This window comes from Quercus suber, unplaced genomic scaffold (assembly GCF_002906115.3).
Source record: "Quercus suber isolate HL8 unplaced genomic scaffold, Cork oak 2.0 scaffold_41, whole genome shotgun sequence".
Classification (NCBI taxonomy): Eukaryota; Viridiplantae; Streptophyta; class Magnoliopsida; order Fagales; family Fagaceae; genus Quercus; species Quercus suber.
This window is the reverse complement of record NW_027069506.1, coordinates 2,040,543-2,062,870: the sequence shown is the minus strand read 5'-3', so window position 1 is coordinate 2,062,870 and position 22,328 is coordinate 2,040,543. Positions and strand designations below refer to the sequence as shown.

At 38.9% G+C, this 22,328-nt stretch overlaps 2 protein-coding genes across 2 annotated transcripts; both read left to right on the top strand.

Annotated features, from left to right (window-relative positions):
• The first annotated feature begins 4,791 nt into the window (after window positions 1-4,791).
• LOC136066630 (uncharacterized) lies at window positions 4,792-5,361 on the top strand. Its single transcript, XM_065771281.1, has one exon. It carries the CDS (start codon window positions 4,792-4,794, stop codon window positions 5,359-5,361), a length of 570 nt encoding a protein of 189 aa, XP_065627353.1.
• A 2,015-nt stretch (window positions 5,362-7,376) lies between these two features.
• On the top strand, window positions 7,377-8,708 carry LOC136066629 (uncharacterized). The gene is made up of 3 exons (XM_065771280.1): window positions 7,377-7,716; window positions 7,804-8,228; window positions 8,298-8,708. The coding sequence occupies exons 1-3, from the start codon at window positions 7,377-7,379 to the stop codon at window positions 8,706-8,708; spliced, it is 1,176 nt and encodes a 391-aa protein (XP_065627352.1).
• The last annotated feature ends 13,620 nt before the right edge of the window (window positions 8,709-22,328 follow it).

The following is a 22,328-nucleotide window of genomic DNA, read 5'->3' as shown; positions in this document are numbered from 1 at the left end:
GAACTTTGACGGTCTAAGTATGTGTTATCAACATTTGTGGAAATAATTCTTTCTTGACCACACCATTTTGTCATAGCAAAATTCTGTTGTATCACTAAACATGTTTAATTATAAGAGAAATATAAAGACACAATATCAATAAATAAATAAATAATATTATAAGGACATAATATGTTTTATAATTGCTAATATAACTTGTTGTGATAACGTTAACATTTATATAGGCCAATAAGAATAGTCTTGCTAAGTGAGATGCTTGAATAATCTTGTCAACTATTCCTTTCTAACGAATCAGGGGAAGGGGACAGGAAAAAAAATAAAAAAAGAAGCCGTTAATTACTAAAATAAGCTGACCATTCTTTCTTGCAATAATGGCCAGCCTCAAGATAGGAATGTAAGCATTATTATTGTGGTTGATGGAAGGGTGTCCCCACATGAACCCACCACCACCTCTCCACCAACCACAACTCACCAATGTGGTGAGTTGTGACATTTGTTGTGCTACAGGACTTATTCATTATTTTAACGCCATGTAGACATTCATTCTTTTTTTTTTTTTTTTTCTCAATTAAGTTAGATTTTCCTTCCACTTTGGGAAATTATTCTTTTACATTTTGTATGTGATAGTGTGGTTTTCCTTCCTCTTGACCCCAATATTCTCCACTTGGACCACAATACGCGGCTAGTAGAGAAACTTAAACCCATATTATGAGGTATGTTGGCCAAAGTCCTTACCAAGAGTCAAGCAACATTTTTTTTTTACGAGCCAACAACCAACATTTTAGTGCAAATATAATGTAAATATATAAAATTCCTTTCACTTTATAAGTTATGACCCCAGCTAGTCCACTAATGACTAAAAAACTACCTCCCATTGCTTCACTTTCCAATTCTTTTTGACTTATTTGTTATTTCTATCATTTCACATGGATTTAATTAGGATATCTTAATAAATTATTAGTTATCCCAAAAAATTAAGCATTCAATAACATATAATCATGTATATTACTAATTTTTTGTTTTGAGAGAATTTCAATCTATGACGTTTGCCCCTGGTGATAGTTCTTTATTAGGATTGAACCCCAGATCTCTTATTCAACTATTAAAAACTTTACTAGTTAAGCTAACTAGAACCCACTTACATTATTGATATTACATTGCCATTTGCCATAGTACGTAGTAGAACTATATATTGGAACAAATAGTATATAATATCATTATATTCCAAATGGAAGTTAGGTTTCTTCCTTTCTTTCTTATAGTGGTGGCTCTAGGATTTTTTTCTGGGGGGAGTCAATAGTGTCTTAAGCTAGAATTTTGTTGTAAGGATGAAGGATTAAAAAAATAAAATGGTTAATTTTTTTTTTTTTTTATATACAATTGTCATATTGCATACAATAATCTAACATAGTATTTTAAATAGTATACAATACAACTATACTATACAATAGTCTTAAAAAATTATTAATAGTTTAAAGATCGGCAAGAAAACAACAATTGAATGCATAAATAAATAAAAATAAATAACTAATATTTGTCAAATTAATTATAATTTATTATAATCATATGTATTATCAATTAAATAAAAATATATGATAAAGAAGAATAGCAACACACCTAAGAGTAGGTCTGGGAGTAAATGTGGTACTAAGGAAATAAAAATAGTAACTTATATAAGATTAACCACACACGTGGTCATTCTCTTGGAATTAGAGCAAGCACTAAGACTTTTTGGACTCAAAAAATAGTAGAACACTTATCAAACTACTTGATTAGACAGAAAGAAAACATAGAAGTGAGAATGAGAAAAGAATCATAGATGTAAATACAGATCAGTTGATTGTACAAGTAGTGTAAATTTTTTGCTGATGAAGAAGAAAGTGCAAGAAAAAACTGTTTCATTTTACCATCAATGGTAAAGTAAGCCAAAGTCCAGAAAGAATGTTTATTTATTTATTTTTTAACAAATGAGCAATTTTATGAGTAGTACTACTGACACAACATTTACACAATAAAATCTAGATGACAAGTTATTAAAGGTACGTAAAAAAGTGATGTCACTTATGAGTTTAAATAAAAAGCCAATTACAATTTGTCACTTAACTTTTATTGCATAAATATTGTGAAAATAACACTAAGATAATCATATTTCAAGTTCCTTTCAATTGGGTTTAAACAAAATTTAGGGTCAGAGTGTTTAGAATTTTATTTTAGGGATCAAAACGAAAAATAATAATAAAAAAATAAAATTATATATATATATATATTGGGGGGGGCTAGGCTAGGGGGTTCATTTGAACCGCTTGGGCTAGCTGTAGGGCTGCCCCCACCACCCCCCCCCCCCCCCCTTTTTTTTTTTTGGTTCAAACTTATATACTTTTAATATTATTTAATTGTTACAATAAATGAGAAATTTAAACTCATTACAAAAGAAATCAAATAATACCACTAAATTATAAGGCTCTTAACCTTTCAAAATTGTTTGGTGAAATGTTATTGTCAACCGGTCAACTTAATCAATGGAATTGTAGGTGGAGAAACAAACACGTGTTTGTGCACTGATCCTTCGCTTTCAAGAATATGAAATAGATATGTTTGACCGGGCTAGCTGTGGAGAAAAGATGAAGAGATCACGAACCATTATAACTGAAATACATTAAAAATTGGATGCACTTATGTAGTGGAATATAGAGTACATATATAGCTAATAGGATGATTAATGTTTATGAAACTATGACATCAATGAATCACAATAAACCAAGGAAAAGAGATTACCCTTTTATTGAATATCAGAAACATTGGCGAATCCAAAAAAAAAATATATCAGAAACATTGGCAAGGATAACAAGAAAGTGATCCATATCACAAAACCTGCTCAACTCTAACGTCAAAACCTGCATATGTTGAGATTCACTTGTTTCGGGCTGTAGTACCATTATGGAGTATGGAGTATGGACTCATTTCAAAGTGTTATTCTATGGTTCGAAGCACCTCACATCTGAAATGGATATCATCCATTAAAGTCGATACACTCATTTCTATTCAAACAGATAAGATAATAAAGACAACACAAAACAAAGTTGTTGGTTTGGAATAAAGAAAATCCTGAGACTCTCTTTTAATAAGCCACTACACACACACACACACACACACACACACACACACAAAAAAAAATTTGCTATTAGTGACAGCTAGAGTTCACCGCAACAACACAAAAAGCCATCGCAGATTCGTAGTGCCAACAGCAAAAGGCCGCCGACATCCATCGGCAAAAGCCTTGTCGGTAATACTATAATACCAACAAGGTCATCGCTAACACTCATTTTCGACCGTAAAAAGCCGTTCGTAAGCAATTTATTTTTTTTGTCGAAAATACTTTGTATTTTTTCGATGACTAAAAGTCATCATAAATACTTGTTTTGTTGTCAAAAATACAACTTTGTACGAGAAAGTCGGACAACCAAATATATTTTGCGACAAACTAAGACCATCGATAATGTATTTTTTTTTATGACTAAAAGTCATCATAAATACTTGATTTGCCATCAAAAATACAATTTCAAATGATGAAGTCAAACGACCAAATACATTTTGTGGGGGAAAAAGGCCCAGAGCTACTTAATGGGTTCGGGATACCCTGTTAAGGATTATTGTATTTCCGAGGAGCAATAGGTGATTGGGGCGGCCCATCTGAAGCAGGAAGCCCAGAAGTAAAGGGGGAGTACCGTCCGAAGAGGTCATCGCTGGTCCGAAGACGTCTTACTCCTCGGCCACAAATAGCCTTGATCAAACAAACGTGTGGAAGGTCCGAATAATCTTCCTAACAATCCAACGATAATGATAAGTCTTGGGCGGATCCGGAGATGATCAAAACTAAAAAATATCTAAAGGAAAAGCTACTACCACCGCATTTAATGCACTGCAACAGCTTTTCTGGCCGCATTTATGTGGAGAAGATCCTTGAACAGTGTAACCTCGGCTACCGCCACTCACAAAGAACTAAAGTAGACACATTACGTGACATGCACTTGAGTAGATACGCAGAAGAAGAACAGGTGGACGATGGAGATGATAGGAGAGGATGCTATATAAAGAAGAAGGGTCCCTGATAATAGAGGACGGAGGAGAGAGAGAAAAAGAGAAAGAAAAGTTTTACTGTAGCTCTGGATGTTGTAATCACTGTTCACTTGATAAAACATCTCTTCGGACATTCATTCATGGAGTTGTTCAGGCATCATTTCATGTTATCATCACTGCAATTAACCTAGCCAACCATTGTTTACTTCATAACCAGCCTAGCTCTTTCGCCAACTCTCTACAAATTTATTGTCCCGGGTTCGTTGGACCTTCAACCCATATCTTTTGGGCTTGGGCTGCAAAAATTGACCCTACAATTGGCGCCGTCTATGGGAAGAGCTTGTGCAGGGGTGGAGACAACAGTAGGTGATGGTTAGACACAGTCAATAAGAAGCGGAGTCTAGGGCATCTCAACATGTGGACCCTTTTCTTAACCTGGAGCGAAGACAGGACCGTGAGGGTAGCGTGCACACCGTGCCCCCTGGTCAGAGCCAATCACATGGGAGGAGTCACATGTCCCATGCAGAGAAGAACTGAGATTTGCAGCGGGAGATTGAAAAGCTAAAAAGGGAGTTACGCCATGCAAAGAGGAAACGGGCTCCCTCGTACTCTGATGAGGACCCTGATGACGAGCCAGACGTCACTTATCAACATAAATCTCATTGCAAGGGGCAACGTAGAAGTCCACCACATGGAGTCGTGAGAAACGACGCCATGAGCAGGGCTCTAAACCAAATTTCTAGGTCACCCTTCACGCACAGGATTGAAGAGGCGAGACTCCCTCGGCGTTTTAATCAACCAACGTTCACCATCTACAACGGTAAAACAGACCCTGTGGAACATGTGAGTCATTTTAACCAGAGGATGGCTGTCTACTCCAGAGACGAAGCGCTGATGTGTAAGGTCTTCCCTTCCAGTCTTGGGCCAGTTGCCATGAGGTGGTTCGATGGGCTGAACCCAAATTCCATCAGCTCTTTCAAAGAGCTCACCCAAGCTTTTGGTTCACGATTTGTCACCTGTCGAAGAGTGCCCCGACCTTTGTCTTCTCTATTATCTTTGAGCATGCAGGAAGGAGAGACACTGAAGGTGTATTCGGACAGATATTGGGAGATGTTTAATGACATGGAGGGCAATTTTGATGCAATGGCCTTAGAAACGTTTAAGCTCGGCCTCCCTACTGACCATGGTTTAAGGACATCCTTGTCTGGTAAACCCGTTACTTGCATGCGTCAGCTAATGGACCGCATTGAGAAGTATAAGAGAGTTGAAGAAGACCAACAATAAGGAAAAGGCAAGGAGAAGGTTATCCCCCAGGAGAGGAGGGATTTCAGGTCGGATCGATACACCAATAGCAAACCGAGGAGAGATTTTCCTGCGCAGTCAGGAGCAGCCAATCCCCAGACTGTCAACACCGTATTCAGAGACCCAATCCATCAAGTTTTAGAAAAAGTCAAGAACAAGCCGTTCTTCAAGTGGTCGAACAAGATGGCAGGGAATCCTGACAGACGTAATCACAATCTCTACTGCCAATACCACCAGGATCATGGGCACACGACTGAGGACTGCAGGAACTTGTGGGTTCATTTGGAACAACTGGTCTGCGAAGGGAAACTGCGACATCTCCTACATTACACCAGTGGCCGAGGAGGTCTGATGAGTGCGGAGTCCCGGAGGGACGATCCTCTGAAACCCCCTCTGGGAACTATCAACGTTATCTTTGCAGCCCCAGGAAGAACAGGATCCTGGCCATCCAAGGTCATGTCGGTGGATCGGTTACCTGCGGGGGAATTTGGCCAGGGTCCGAAGAGGTGCAAATTGGATGATCAACTAGTTTTAGGTTTCTCAGACACAGACAAGGTGGGCACTGTCCAGCCTCATGATGATGCGTTGGTCGTCACCCTCAGAATTGGGGGGTATGATGTGAAACGGGTGATGGTTGACCAAGGTAGCGCTGCAGAAATAATGTACCCTGATCTCTACAGGGGCTGAACCTCAAACTTAGTGACTTGATACCATATACTTCTTCGCTGATCAGTTTCGAAGGAAGAGTTGTTACCCCGAAGGGCTAAATACGACTACCTGTGCAGACTGGCTCAGAGGTGGTGGAGGTGGATTTCATAGTTGTGGATGTCTTTTCACCCTATACGGCAATTGTAGCCAGACCTTGGCTTCATGCGCTGGGGGCGGTTTCTTCCACCTTGCATCAGAAAATCAAATACCCATCCGAAGGCCGGGTTTGCAAAATCCGGGAGGATCAATCCATAGCTAGACAATGCTTAGTGGCTACCATTCAACATGAGCCAGAAGCCGGGTCGTCAACCAGGGGCTTATAGCAACCAAAGCACCAGTCACCGCCCACTGAAGATCCGGACAAGGGTGCAGGGTGCGAAGATTTGACAAAAGTCATTATTGGGGATAACCTCAAAAAATTCTTTTAACTCGGATCCCAATTGCCGTTGCAGGAAAAAGAGGAGTTAGTGCAACTTCTTAAGAAAAACCTCGATGTATTCGCTTGGAACGCTTATGAAGCCCTTGGGGTGGATCTGGAATTTATATGCCACCATTTGAAAGTAAACCCCATGATCACCCCTAAGAAGCAGCCTCTTTGGCGTCCATCTAAGGAACACGCTGAAGCAGTCAGAGAAGAAGTAGCAAAGCTCAAACAAGCTGGGGCTATTAAAGAGGTTTTCTACCCAGAATGGTTGGCAAATACTGTGGTGGTGAAGAAGAAGAGTGGGAAATGGCGAGTATGTGTGGACTTCACCGACTTAAATAAGGCATGCCCTAAGGATCCATTCCCTATACCTAAAATCGATCGGCTAGTAGATGCCACCGTCGGACACCCCCGAATGAGCTTTTTGGACGCGTTCCAAGGCTATCATCAGATACCCTTAGCCTTGGAAGACCAGGAGAAGACTGCTTTTGTGACTCCCACGGGTAACTACCATTATAAGGTGATGTCGTTCGGTTTAAAAAATGCGGGTTCTACTTACCAAAGGATGATGATGAGGATGTTTGAACCACAGCTGGGAAGAAATATTGAGATTTACATAGATGACATGGTGGTGAAGGGCAAAGTGGTGGCCGAGCATGTGAAGGACCTAGAAAGCACCTTTGAAGTTCTCAGGAAGTACAAGCTACGCTTGAACGCTGCTAAGTGCTCGTTTGGTGTGGGGTCAGGCAAGTTTCTGGGATATATGGTGACTCACAGGGGAATTGAGGTCAACCCTGATCAGATAAGGGCCATCAATGAGTTGTAAGCTCCTCGAAATCCCAAGGAGGTTCAGAAACTGACAGGGATGACGGCAGCCCTAAATCGATTTATCTCTCGATCAGCGGATAGGTGTCGGCCCTTCTTTTCCCTGATTAACAAGTGGAAAGGGTTCGAGTGGACAAAAGAGTGCGCTGTGGCCTTCCAACAGTTGAAAGATTATCTAGCTCGACCACCAATCATGTCCAGCCCTGAGCCCGACGAGGTCTTGTTTGCGTATATCGCTGTAGCTACCCATGCTGTAAGCTTGGTACTGATCCGAGCAGATGGCGATGTGCAGAAACCCGTGTATTGTGTAAGCAAGTCGCTGCATGAAGCCGAGGTCTGTTATTTACCTTTGGAAAAGGCCATTTTAGCAGTGGTGCTCGGTACATGAAAGCTCCCACATTATTTCCAAGCCCATACAGTCGTCGTTCTCACCCAGCTTCCGCTCAGGGCTATACTCTGAAGTGCAGACTACACTGGAAGAATTACAAAATGGGGGACGATCCTAGGGGCTTTTGATATCAAGTATATGCCACGCATCTCGGTCAATGGCCAGGTGCTTACTGATTTGGTAGCCGAGTTCACAGAGCCCCGACTAGAAGAAGTAAAGCTGACATCAGACATGGATGAAAAATCGGTTGGCATGATTTCTCAACAAGGCCCTTCCCATTGGGAGGCGTACGTGGATGGTGCTGCAAACCAGAGAGGCTCTGGAGTAGGGCTAGTGCTGATATCCCCCGAGGGGATAATTATTGAAAAAGCATTAAGGTTGGGCTTCTCAGCAACAAATAATGAGGCGGAATACGAAGCCCTATTGATGGGGATGAGTATGGTCCAGAAGATGGGGGGAAAAGCAGTAAAGTTATTCTCGGATTCAAGGCTGATTGTGGGTCAGGTACAGGGGGAGTTTGAGGCAAAGGATGAAAGAATGCAGGGATACTTGAGTCGAGTTAAACATCTGTAGTCAGGGTTCGAATCTTTCAGCTTGTTGCATATTCCTAGGAATGGTAACTCACACGCGGACTCCTTGGCCACTTTAGCCACCTCTTCGGCACAAGATTTGCCGAGAGTTATCCTCGTCGAGGACTTGCATAAACCTACCGAAGCAGGAAAAGAAGTAATTCAAGTACATCAGGTCAGGGTTGAACCCAGTTGGATGGACCCTTTAGTTAAGTTTCTAAAGGAAGATATCTTGCCTGGAGAGAAAGGAGAAGCCGATAAAATTCGGAGGAAAGTAGCCAGGTTCTGGTTGTCTGAAGATCAGAAACTATACAAGCGTTCCTATTCAGAGCCGCACTTGTTGTGCATGCATCCTGAAAAGGTTGAGCTGTTATTAGAGGAACTGCATGAAGGAATCTGTGGAAGCCACACTTGAGGAAGATCCTTGGCTCACCGAGCCATCACTCAAGGTTATTGGTGGCCAAACATGCAAAAGGAAGCCCTGGATTATGTTAAAAAATGTGATCAGTGTCAGCGATTTGCCCCACACATTCATCAGCCAGGGGGGACTCTCAACTCGCTATCCAGCCCGTGGCTTTTCGCCCAATGGGGCTTGGATATCGTGGGACCATTCCCTAAGGCTGCAGGAAACAAGAAATATCTGCTGGTCGGCACTGACTACTTCACCAAGTGGGTCGAAGCAGAACCTCTTGCAAACATCCGAGACGTAGACGTGCAAAAGTTTGTGTGGAAGAGTATAGTTACTCGATTTGGAGTCCCATGTGTTCTCATCTCGGACAATGGTCTGCAATTTGATAGCAAAGCATTTAGGAGCTATTGTAGCGAGCTGGGGATCATAAATAGGTACTCCACCCCAGCTTATCCCCAGGGTAATGGCCAGGCCGAAGCTGTCAACAAGGTCATTGTGAATGGCTTGAAAAAGAGATTAGATGACGCAAAGGGTAAATGGGTAGATGAATTGCCATATGTGCTTTGGGCTTACAAAACCACTCCACGCAGGTCTACTGGGGAGACCCCCTTCTCAATGACCTACGGGACTGAAGCTGTCATACCTTTGGAAACTGGATTCCCGACACTGAGAACTAGCTCGTTTAGTCCGACGGGTAACGATGAGCTACTAGAGAAGAGCTTGGACCTAATTGATGAAAGGAGGGAAAATGCAATGGTCCGATTAGCGCATTACCAACAAAAGCTTAAACAGGGCTACGACGCCAACGTAAGGCTCAGACCTCTAGAACCTGGTGATCTGGTACTAAGAAAGGTGGTTGGCACTGCAAAGAACCCAGCTTGGGAAAAATTAGGGCCTAACTGGGAAGGGTCATATCGTATTACTTCAAGAGCTGGCATTGGGGCATACTTCCTTGAATACCTAGACAACCATGTGATACCACGCCCGTGGAATGTAAATAACCTCAAAAGGTATTATTATTAATCAAACTCTTCGTTTAATCAGCATATCAATCTGTTATGATTCCTTTAAGTGTTTAAACTTAAATCCATTCATGCCTGTAGTCCTCGGACCAGATGATATGGGTTAGTTAGCACTATGTTACGATTCCTTTAAGTGTTTAAACTTAAATCCATTCATGCCTGTAGTCCACGGACCAGATGATATGGGTTAGTTAGCACTATGTTACGATTCCTTCAAGTGTTTAAACTTAAATCCATTCATGCCTGTAGTCCTCGGACCAGATGATATGAGTTAGTTAGCACTATGTTATGATTCCTTTAAGTGTTTAAAGTTAAATCCATTCATGCCTATAGTCCTTGGACCAGATGATATGGGTTAGTTAGCATTATGTTACGATTCCTTTAAGTGTTTAAACTTAAATTCATTCATGTCTGTAGTCCTCGGACCAGATGATATGAGTTAGTTAGCACTATGTTACGATTCCTTTTAAGTGTTTAAACTTAAATCCATTCATGCTTGTAGTCCTCGGACTAGATGATATGGGTTAGTTAGCACTATGTTACGATTCCTTTTAAGTGTTTAAACTTAAATCCATTCATGCTTGTAGTTCTCGGACTAGATGATATGGGTTAGTTAGCACTATGTTACGATTCCTTTAAGTGTTTAAACTTAAATCCATTCATGCCTGTAGTCCTCGGACCAGATGATATGGGTTAGTTAGCACTATGTTACGATTCCTTCTAAGTGTTTAAACTTAAATCCATTCATGCTTGTAGTCCTCGGACCAGATGATATGGGTTAGTTAGCACTATGTTACGATTCCTTCTAAGTGTTTAAACTTAAATCCATTCATGCCTGTAGTCCTCGGACCAGATGATATGGGTTAGTTAGCACTATGTTACGATTCCTTTTAAGTGTTTAAACTTAAATTCATTCATGTCTGTAGTCCTCGGACCAGATGATATGGGTTAGTTAGCACTATGTTACGATTCCTTTTAAGTGTTTAAACTTAAATCTAGCTATGCCCGTGGTCCTCGGACCAGATGACTTGAGTAAGTTAACACTCTATCACAGCTCTCTGACTGCTCGAATCTAAATCCAATGTAACGGTTTCTATTGAAATATCACTCTCTGATGAGCCATGATTGAAATTCCTGAATGTGTTTAAATTAACCCTAACCTATCTTGCCTCTTATTCTTTTGTGCACCTTTGGAAAGGCTTGTGGAGCTTTTTACTATAACCCCTGTAGCTTTCATTGTTTAGTAATAGTTCTCATACATTCTGCCCCTTTCTAATACCAATCTTAGTCATGTGCGTTGTTAACATGATATCAGGATCATAATCAAGTTAAAGTACAGGACTTTAATAATAATAGTAAGTTGTATTACACACAGCAAAGCAAATAAATGCGAAGGAGAAACTGCTTCATTAGTCAAAAGAGTAGCTTACAATCTTTTACAAAAAGAAAAACACAAAAAAAAGGGGGCCCTATGTATCTATTCTTGAGCTGAAGGAACCACAGGGTCAGCAACCTGGCCTGTCTGAGCAGCAGCTTCTGGGGCTTGGCTCTGGGACTCAGCAGGAGTCTTCTCTTCGTCCAACCCTTGACCTTTGTCTTTGGCTGGTTCAACTGGCAGACCAGCCTCTCTGGGTGCATCAAGGGCGGATGGGGAAGCTACACTGACTAAGCTTTGCTCCATAGCCTCCAAAAGCTGTGGAGCAGGAGGAGAGTCAGTCTCTGGGAGCTCTTGGATCTCTAGATCATAGTATATGCTCCCAGGTAGCCTCAGGGGAGAGTTCAAAGGGACCCCGACGACGTCTAGTGCCTTTTGCCAGGTTACGTCGCAGTACTTACGAGCAACCGAAGCAAATTGCTCTGTAAGCAGCTTCCCAGTCTCGTCCACTCCCAGCTGATATGCCACTTTTCTCTCAGCTTCAACCGACTCCTTGGCCAGTTGAACCTCCTGCTCGGCTGCTCGGGCGCCCTCCCTGACTTTTTGGAGTTCAGCCCTGAGACCCTTCACCAGCTCCCTTTCGGTCGCCAGGTTGATCTCTGATGTGCGCAATTGTTTGCGCTGTTCCTCGGCCTAGGTCTTAGCGGTTTAGAGGCCGGCCTTGTAGTTGTCCCTCTGCCTAGTCACGGCTTTAATCTGCTCGGACGTGCGAGCATACTCCTCCTTCAGTTGGCCAAGAGCTCTCTCCACCTCGGATTGAGACTGGACTGCTGCTTGAGCCTCGAGGTAGGACTTCCTGTTCCATTCCTCAGCCATATAGATTTGCTGAGTAATCTGCATGGCAACATTTTCGACATGGGATGAAGAAAGGGAGCAGAGCAAATTAAAAATAGACCTAAATTAAGGGAATGAGTTTCTTTACCATGGCTATATCCTTCTTAAGGGACAAGAAGAGTTCCTGTTGATTGAAGCGCCTGTAGGACTCTATATCAAGGGGGAGGAGGAGTGGCTGCTGCAGGGCCTCAGCAACATACCCTGCCCTTCCTCCATCATAATTCCTGAGGGATTTATCCTAAGGAATGGAGGCACCATCCAGCTCCAGCCTTGGGGACCAGATGCGAGGACCCCCTACTCGGCGTACCTCAACCCCGAGGACCTCGTCTCGGCTTTCTGTGGAAGTGGCCTTTTTTCCTCGAGGCTCTTTCACCGTCTTCTGTTGCTTATTTGTTTTTGGTGGCACCCCCACCTCCCTCTCTTCAGGCTCATGGGGCCTCTTCCTCTGTAAGTTCGGTATGGGCTTCAAGCCGAGTTCAGGAGCCTTGGGAGGCACTGGAGGCAGGATCTCTACTGGTTGAGAGGTCCCAGCGCCTTTTTGCTCGGCCTTTTGGCCCCTATTCCTCATCAGGCGTTTCAAATCCGCCATGTCTTCGTCCGAGGAGTCGTTGGGCAGGGCAGTTACCAAAAATGGGTGGACACTGGACTGCCTATCACCTCCCTCCTCAGTGTCCGAGACCTCTACCACTTGATTTGCCCCTGAAGCCTCCCCCCCGAAGTGGAACTTGTCTATTTGTTCTTCTAGCGAAGAGGTGGAGGAACCAACCTTTTCACCCTCAACCTCTGGTTCGAGGGGAACTTGCTGGAGTGGCTATACGAGAGGGGGTATACCCCGGGGGTTTGGGTGTGGTACAGGTGGAAGGTCGTGCGGTGCTAGAAAACCCTTAAACGAAACGTCGATACGGTGGAGACGTTTGTCTCCCTGGACTATCGCGTTGCCGACCGGTTGGAAGTCTTTTCGCTTCGCTTTGTACCCTAGGATGAGGGGAGCCGATCGGAGTTGTCCGTCCTCGCTTACGAAGATCTCGGACCGTAGCAAAAAGTTGAGCGTGGCGAAGTTGGTGAGGCTGAGTCGAGGAGAGATATTTCTCTTATCTATTACAAGTCACAGCAGAGCTTTGTTAGAAACTGGAAAGCAGCAACACAAGAAGAATAAAAAACTGTTAAAAGACGAAGATCCTAAGCCTATGGTTAGTGTGCCTAAGCCTAACGTGTCTCACCTGGCTCTCCTGGTCTGGTCGGACAGTGAGGGCCGTCATACCATGCGCCCGAGATGATCACATAGTCATCCTTCATCCCTTTATTGGATTTAGGAAGGTAGGAAATGAGCCTAACAACGTCGGACTGGGATTTTAAATAATATCCCGCTCCTTGCTGGCTGTGGAACTCATACATGTGCACCACGTCGAGCCAAGTGAGCCCCAATCCTAGGTGGCGGTTAAGGTCCTCAATTGCTCCTAGGATCCTAAACATATTAGGCGCGCACTGCCAAGGGGTAATCCTATGGTTTCGAAGGTAGCTAGTGGTAATAGGGCCCATAGGAATTGTCATTCCCCCTTCTAGGAAGGCAATGACAAGAATCACAACTTCCCCCTTTTTTTGATCAGTTAGTATCTTCTCCGGAGGGCAATACCTCACACCCACGTTTGGAGGTATGCGGTATGTGGCCCTAAACTTCTCCAATTGGGCAGGGCTATCTACCATGTACTCGAGTTTTCCCATCACTACTCAACGGGAAAGTGGAGGTACGATGCAGCAGTGAGGAGACACTCGCTCAAATTGGAAAAAGGATAGCCGAAGAGAAAACTGGAGGATTGAGATGATAGAAACTTACAGGAACTGAACTAGACCCCGATCTCTGAACTCGCAGAAGGATTCTTGAGAACTCTGGGAAGGATTGAAATCGGCGATTGGAAGAGCTCAGAGCGTTTGTGTGCTTGTTCTTGTGGAATGGTCTGGGAGTTGCAAAGTAAGAAAGAAATGTCTACCTCTGAGACTTTATACGAGGTCAAACGAAGGGGCAGAATTTATTTCGCCAAAAATCCCGAGGAAGAAACCCGTCCGTTGGATCAATAGCCCACCGTTGGATGCAAAGGATAAGGCGCCCCCTGTTGTAATTAATGTAGCGCTTCGGGAATACGGAAAACAACGGCAGCAATGATAGAGCGCGTGCATCTATACCTATACACGTGCTAGGCCGAACTTTTGTCTGTTTTCAAGCTTTTGCCCCGTGACAAGTCAAAATCCCATTTTTTCTCTTCGGACGCGAGGGAAAAATTAAGATTTTGAGAGGCTATTGTGAGGGAAAAAGGCCCAAAGCTACTTAATGGGCTCGGGACACCCTGTTAAGGACTATTGTATTTCCGAGGAGCCATAGGTGGTTCGGGCGGCCCATCTGAAGCAGGAAGCCCAGAAGTAAAGGGGGAGTACCGTCCGAAGAGGTCATCGCTGGTCCGAAGACGTCTTACTCCTCGGCCATAAATAGCCTTGATCAAACAAACGTGTGGAAGGTCCGAATAATCTTCCTAACAATCCCAACGATAATGATAAGTCCTGGGCGGATCCGGAGATGATCAGAACTAAAAAATATCTAAAGGAAAAGCTGTTACCACCGCATTTAATGCACTGCAACAGCTTTTTCTGGCCGCATTTATGTGGAGAAGACCCCTGAACAGTGTAATCTCAGCTACCGCCACTCACAAAAAACTAAAGTAGACACATGACGTGACATGCACTTGAGTAGATACGCAAATGAAGAACAGGTGGACGATGGAGATGATAGGAGAGGATGCTATATAAAGAAGAAGGGTCCCTGATAATAGAGGACGAAGGAGAGAGAGAAAAAGAGAGAGAAAAGCTTTACTGTAGCTCTGGATGTTGTAATCACTGTTCACTTAATAAAACATTTTTTCGGACATTCATTCATGGAGTTGTTCAGGCATCATTTTATGTTATCATCACTGCAATTAACCTAACCAACCATTGTTTACTTCATAATCAGCCTAGCTCTTTTGCCCATTCTCTACAAATTTATTGTCCTGGGTTCATTGGGCCTTCAACCCATATCTTTTGGGCTTGGGCTGCAAAAACTGACCCTACACATTTTGTGACGAACTATAGCCGTCGTTAATATTTTTTTTTCAACGACCAAAAGCCATCTTAAATACTTAGGTTTTCGTCAAAAATACAAAATCTTAGTGACCTTTTACATTTTTTCAACAAACTTTAACCGTTATTAAAAATTATTTACCACGTCACTAATACATTATTTGCAACGAAATAGCTTCATCGAAAAATGAAAAAAAAAAAAGAAAAAAAAAAAGGCCTTTTATAGAACTTTAATTGCCCGACAAAAAAATTCTGTCAAAAAAGAAACACATGAATTACATGAAAGTAAATAAAATAATATATAAATGATAAACATACATCTCATAAAAAATTCTCCATTCAAATAACAATTTCAATCCATAATTGTTCAAAACTAATAAGTGAATAATGCAATAAAAATGAAAATATTAAAAGGTCTACAAAATAGCATGATGTTCAATAATACACCAAAGCTATATTATATCCAAGGTAGCCAAAGGCGAAAGGTGCCCTTAAGGCGCTAAGGCCTTGTATCGCACGAGGCGCTAGCTTGAGTGAAGCGAGACGCTAAATTCTAAATATTGTTATTTTACATATAGGATTCCAATCTAATGTATTTGATGTATAAGAATATTATATAAACAAATCTGACTCCATTCCTAATGGAGAGGAGCAGGTCTATAAAATTAGTTTTTGGGTTTGAATCCCAACTAAAAAATTAGTCTCCATCCAAATATCAACAGTCAACTAAGCCTAGATAATTATCAAATATCAACTAAGTCTAAATATTAACCATAAATCACCATTTAAAAATTAGTCTCCATCCAAATATCAACTAAATATGAATATTAAACCAAAATATTGTTCATAACTTCATATTAGAGAGACGAAAACTCCTAAACAAAATATTGAACTTCATGACTATCCATGACAAAACAAAAGCATTTGAAGATTGAACATTCTAATAGGCTAATAGCATGAATGTGGTTGTTAGTTTTAATCTAAAGGTCATCATTAGACTCTTCACTCAAGTTTCCATCATTTTTAAAGCCACTTGAACTAGATTTATAACCATTAACATTCTCTTCCTCGGTCTCATTATAATCAACATCTTCCTCTTCAATATTTGATTGTGATGTTGAGACCTTTGAGCTTGCCCTTGATTTTGTTTGGAATCTAGTATTCTTCCTTGGTTCTCCAACACCAACAGCTCTTACCACTACACCCCATGTCAAACCATCATCATCATCATCATCAAAAACCAACTCATCTTCAACATTCATAGATGGTTCAGCACTCATTTCCCTAAACAACCATTCATTGCTTTCATCTATATCATCTAAGGAGATGGGATCAATAACATCACGTGTATCATATTGTACCTTCATCTTTTGATTATACTTCACAAAGGAAAGATCATTTAGTCGTTTTTGTGCAAGTCTATCTTCAAGCATTTATGAAAACTAAGTATTAGACTATTAGTGAATAATTAAACCATTGGAATTTTCTATGAATAAAGTAGCCAATCAAAGGATAAATTCTACTTATTATACTTAAAAACTCACCTGCTCAAACACACTCCAATTATGCTCACAACCACATGCACTACAAGTCAAGCTCAAGATTTTTATAGTAATTGTTACAAAATTGGAGTAAAGCTCCCATACAAACTCCACCATTAAGCTATGTTAAAAAAATAAGTATGAGTGATGATATATGATACATCATAGAAGTCAAATTTTTTTATTTGTAAAAAGTGCCATTGTTCTAATCATTATAAGTTAGATATAAATGCCTTCTTACCTGGAGCCCTTGTCTTTCTTGATCTTTCCGCCAATTGAATGCCAAAGAGTCATTCAACTTTCTTATACATGGATAGCTCAACCATGATCTTGTCTTGAATTTCAGTATTAGGAACAAGTCTTTGTATACAAGCATACAATCCTGATGTAATTTCTTCATTTGTCACTATATATCTTAGGATCGAAATAGAAATACTCTGGATTCAACAAATGATCCGCTCCATGCAAAGACCGATCTAGTTGACATTCCTATCTCTCATCAATGATTTTAAAAATATTTGAATACCTTTCTTCATTCTAATTAAAAGCTTTTATAATAGCTTCTTTGGCCCTATCCATTGTCTCATATATGTAACCTATAACTGGTTTTCTCTCATTATCAACAAGGCGAAGAACTCGAACAAGAGGAACCATAACTTTAAGAATGTAAACTATAGTATTCCAAATAGAAGGCATCAAAATTATTTCTACTACTTGTTTAGCATTTGCTTTCTTTGCCCATCTACTACGAACCCATTCCTCAAAAGTAAACATGGTCCTTAGGTTATGCTTTTGCTTGTAAATGGATTTTATTGTAAGATATGAAGTGCAAAACCTAGTTTTCCTAGCCCTAACCAGCTTTCTTTGGTTTGTGTATCCTTTCATCATATTTAACACACCCCATGGTTGTAGATATATCCAGTCAATTGAATGGTCATTTCCAAAGTTTTTGCAATTCTAGGAATTTTCCCAATGTCCTCTAATACAAGGTCAAAGCAATGTGCAGCACATGGAGTCCAATACAAATTGGGCCTTTTGCTTCCAATAACTTCTTAGTCAACACATAATTAGATCCGTTATCTGATACCACTTAGACTACATTAGCCTCCCCAATTTATTCTACAAATGCATCAAGTAATTCAAAAGTTTTTCCCTAGTTTTCATAAAAGATGATGCATCAATTGACTTCACTAACATGGTTCTAGATGGGCAATTCACCAAAAAGTTCATCAATGTCCTATTGGTTCTACTAGTCCACCCATTAGACATAATAGAACAGCCATATTTCCTCCAAAATTTCTTGTGATCACTCAACAACTCATTTGTGTAAGCCACCTCCTTTTTGAGAATTGGAACTCTTAGCTCATTGTAACTAGCAGGCTTCATATTTGGACCATACTGCCCAATATCTTCAACTGCCCATTTAAATTCATCTAAGCGAGCAACATTAAATGGTATACCAACTAGATAAAATAGCCGGCCAATATACTAACAAGCTTGTGCTCTTTCCTCTTTGTCAAGTTTATCATTGATGTTAGTTTGCTTCATCTTACCATGTTTTCTAAGCGCAAACTTTTTCAAGCTTTAATGTCCCAAAAGAATCCATGGGACCTTTTAATTTTTTAGACTTTGACATTAATTTCACAGTTTTCACTTGGGTACTACTGCCAACCCCTCTCTTACTAGAGCATGATTTTTTCCCTTTTTGGATAACTTCAAGATATATAAACAAATCCATTTAGTAATCCACTACATAAACAAAATATATAAATCAAGATATAAGGATTTAAAAAAGGTAAACTGGGCCATAGAGGTGAAAGCTTTTTCTTCTTCTTCTTCTTTCTTTTCTTAGTAAGTGAAATACAGTTTTAGTATTTAGTGAGTAAAAAGGGAGGCGTGGGATTGAAAAAAGAAAAAGGGAGGGGGGGGGGTGGTGTGGGCGCTTGTTATTTTAGTAAGAGGGAGAGGTAGGGTTTTGTCTCTCTCTTTTTTCTTTCTTTTTTTTTTTTTTTTTTTTTTTTAAGTTAAAATGTTATTGTGTGTTTTTTTTTTTTAACAACAATAATGTGGGGCTGGGTTTATTTTACTGCAATGTGACTTCTCTTTTTGTTTTATTTATTAAAATTATGTATTTTCTTTATGACAACCACATTGCTTTCTTTTTTGGTCACTTTGAAATATCATTTTTTTAATTATTATTATTATTATTAATAATAAAAGATAGAAACACTATGAAATCTCACTTCTTGCAATTTTTTTAGCAAGTGTTCTTTTAAAAAAGTTAGGGAAATATAACCTCAATATTGTTTAGGTGGGTTTATTTTATGAAAATATAACCTCAATATTTAAAAAAAAAAAAAAAACTTTGTGTATTTTATTTGGCAAAACCACTCCATTTGAAGGAAAAAACATTTTCCACTTGACATCTCATTAACCAAATTTTGTTAAATTAATATTAAGAATGTTGTGTACAAACCTACTCGCAAAATTTCCAAAATTATCTTATTTCATAATTAAAATACATTGATTTCAAATTTTAATTAAAGAGTATTTTAAAATATTTAGTATGACATTTAAAAAAAAAAAAGTTTTTCAAAGGGTTGTGGAGTGAATTGTCATTGCAAGTATTTTGGTGCTTGATAAACTTTTCATTATTATTCTAAAATTTTCAGTATTGTATGTACTATTCATTGTTAAACTTTGGTAAAGAAAATTTTATAGAAAAGCATGAACGTCAAGAAAACCCTAAAATACAAACCAATACCCAAAATCCACTCAAAAGCTCCCTATTCAACCTATTTTGATCCAATCAAGCGGTTTATAGACCCAACTTTGATGGTTGACCATGTTTGACCAAATATTGACCAAATATTGCAAACTTTGACTACTTATTTCTTACAATCTAACTGTCTAATTGTTGTCATACTTCACCAACACCAATAGTTCCTGATTTTTTATTACTGAAGGGAAAGTATTTGATTATATCAATAAGAAATGACTGAAATGTGCTTTCCATAGTCTCACTCCTTTCTATTTGCAATATCTCTTACGTACTTTTTACAAAATGAATGAAAGTAAGTCTTCTATAATACATTATGCTCACTGCATTTATATATATATATATATATATATGGTCATAACTCACAACAATGTACATATAAAATTTAAAAACAACTTAAACAATTATCATACCTCATGCCATTGTTGTTTAAGTAATCTATAGAGAAAACCCATAGCAAAATAGTGATTTATGAAGGAATTCTTTTAGTCTGTAGCCTACACTTTTGCAAACCCATAGGACACATGCTTATTTTTTAAAGGCTAAGGAGTAGGGACCCCTTTAAATTAACATTGGCTTCTTATATATATATATATATATATATATAACCGAAACCTCCGAAACTCTTACATTTTTCCACATCATCATTTTAATTTATATATATTTTTAATTTTTTAAACTAAATAGTGAATTATACATGAAACTTTTGACAAACCTAACTATAGCTTATAGGTTTTCTGTCAAACACGAAAACAAATCTCTTCTAGAATATTATTGAAAACCCCAAACACCCTCCCCAATTTTCTTCTCTCTTTGCCACCCATGACATTGCCACCGTTGTCCGTGGTCGTCACTGTTAGCCACCATAGGCATCAAGTTTGTATCTTTGCCACTCTCTCTATTTAACTTCAACCCGATAGTCTTAGAAAAACCCCAATATATTTGGTAAATCCTTCAATCAGTGGCCTTCTAAATACTAACACACAAAAAACCCCAGACAATACATTCTAAATCATCCTAGATCATTATTTACAAAATAAAAAAACAAACAAACAAATTAAACTACATTACTGTGTTTGTGCCAGTTGCTTACCACATGTTTGTGGTTGTCCTCTCAACTCCAGCTCTAGTCCAAGCCAGCATCATTGGTATTATCTCTCTCACACTTTGTTTAGTTACTATTAAGTGGTTTACAACTTTTGTTGTCTTTCTTTTGACTTTTGAGAAACCGTGTTTTGTATAAACTTACTGCTCTACTTCAACAATTTAAGTTCCTTGACTTCTAAACGTATGGTTGTCTATTGATTTCATTAAAAAATAATAATAAAACTTTTGGTTGTCAAGTTTATAGTTTTACCATTTTTTTTTTGAAAAGTTTTATTGTGTTGTTGAGAGAAAGAATGTTATAAATAATCTAATATAGTATATAATAGGCTATAATATATATATATATATATATATATGTATATATATAAAATAGTTAATGTATTTATACAAGGGTATGGCTTTTGAGATAAATACAAACAATTACTTAATAATAATTTGATTGTTCACACATTTTTTTTTTCTTTTTAAATTAACTATATACACGAAAACCATTCACAATTTGTGCATATTCTTTATATAAAAAAAATGTTCAAGTTTCAAAAGCTATTACTCAATCATCTTTTCGAAATGTTAAAAAAGTATTTGTTGAACCCCTAGAAAGCCTAATGTTTGGCTTTACATCAAGTTTCTTTTAATAAATAGCAGATTTAGCAATAGTGTTTATTGAAATTATTGATAGTGTATGATTTGCAAAATAAATTAGAGCAAAAAGTGGATTTGTGTAGTGAGGTTGTTGTATTTTTTTTTTTTTTTTTTGTTGCAAAATTGAATTTGAATTTTGGCCTTGAGCCAAGTAAACATACAAAGGTTGCAATCCTCTTTGCAAATAGTTTCTCCATTGTCTTTAACGTTGGTTTAGTTTCCAACATTACACTCTTAATGTAACATTACACTTTCTTTTTCTTTCTCAATATTTTTTTCCTTTAAATTCTTGGTGAGCAAATCAGTCTCTCACTAATTCTTCTAGCTTTTTCTTTTAACTTGAGTTTGGTTAATTATCCTTTTATTTAACTATTTTATACATTGCACGGGTTAGCGACTAATTTATACTACTTCCATTAAGGACTATCACTAAGCTAACAATTAATTTTCAAAGTGTCTATTTACTGAATATAACTTTTATTTAGCAAATGACATTCAAAGCAACTTTGCAAATAGACTCTTAATAGGATTGATATTAATTATCCATCACTCTTATTATTAAATAAACAAATAAAAATTAAATAATTATGATAAATACTAAACAAGTATTTAATCCAATATTTGGTAGTACAAGAAAATGGCCAAAATGCAAAAACTCCTAAGGATTGGGTCGTTTTTAACCGGTACTTCTATTACTATACTATTTATTTTGTATTATTAACCATTGAGGTTTAAAAATTGTCAAAGTTGACTCTCCATTTCAATTTCTATAATTATAACTAAAATATGGTCACATGATATGCACGTGGCCATTTAACTATAAAAGTAATCATTTTAAATGCGCACATGATACGACAATTTTCTGTTAATTATAGTTAAAAATAATCAAGATTGAGAAAGTTAGTTTGGACCATTCTTAAACCTCAGTGACAATACCTATAAAACTGATAGTACAAGAGTTCAGTTTGCAATAAGATTGAGGAAGTCTTACCGGAAAATTGGTAGTCGGGTGCTTTCAGTTTCAGTGCAGTAGAAGAATAAAAAATGGATCTAAACAAAAAAGGCCAAGAGAGGCCCATTTCATTTGTTATTGGGCTGGGCTCTGGTAAGTCCAGAAAACTTACCAACCTTATCTAACTTCTACAGTCTTCAGCACAT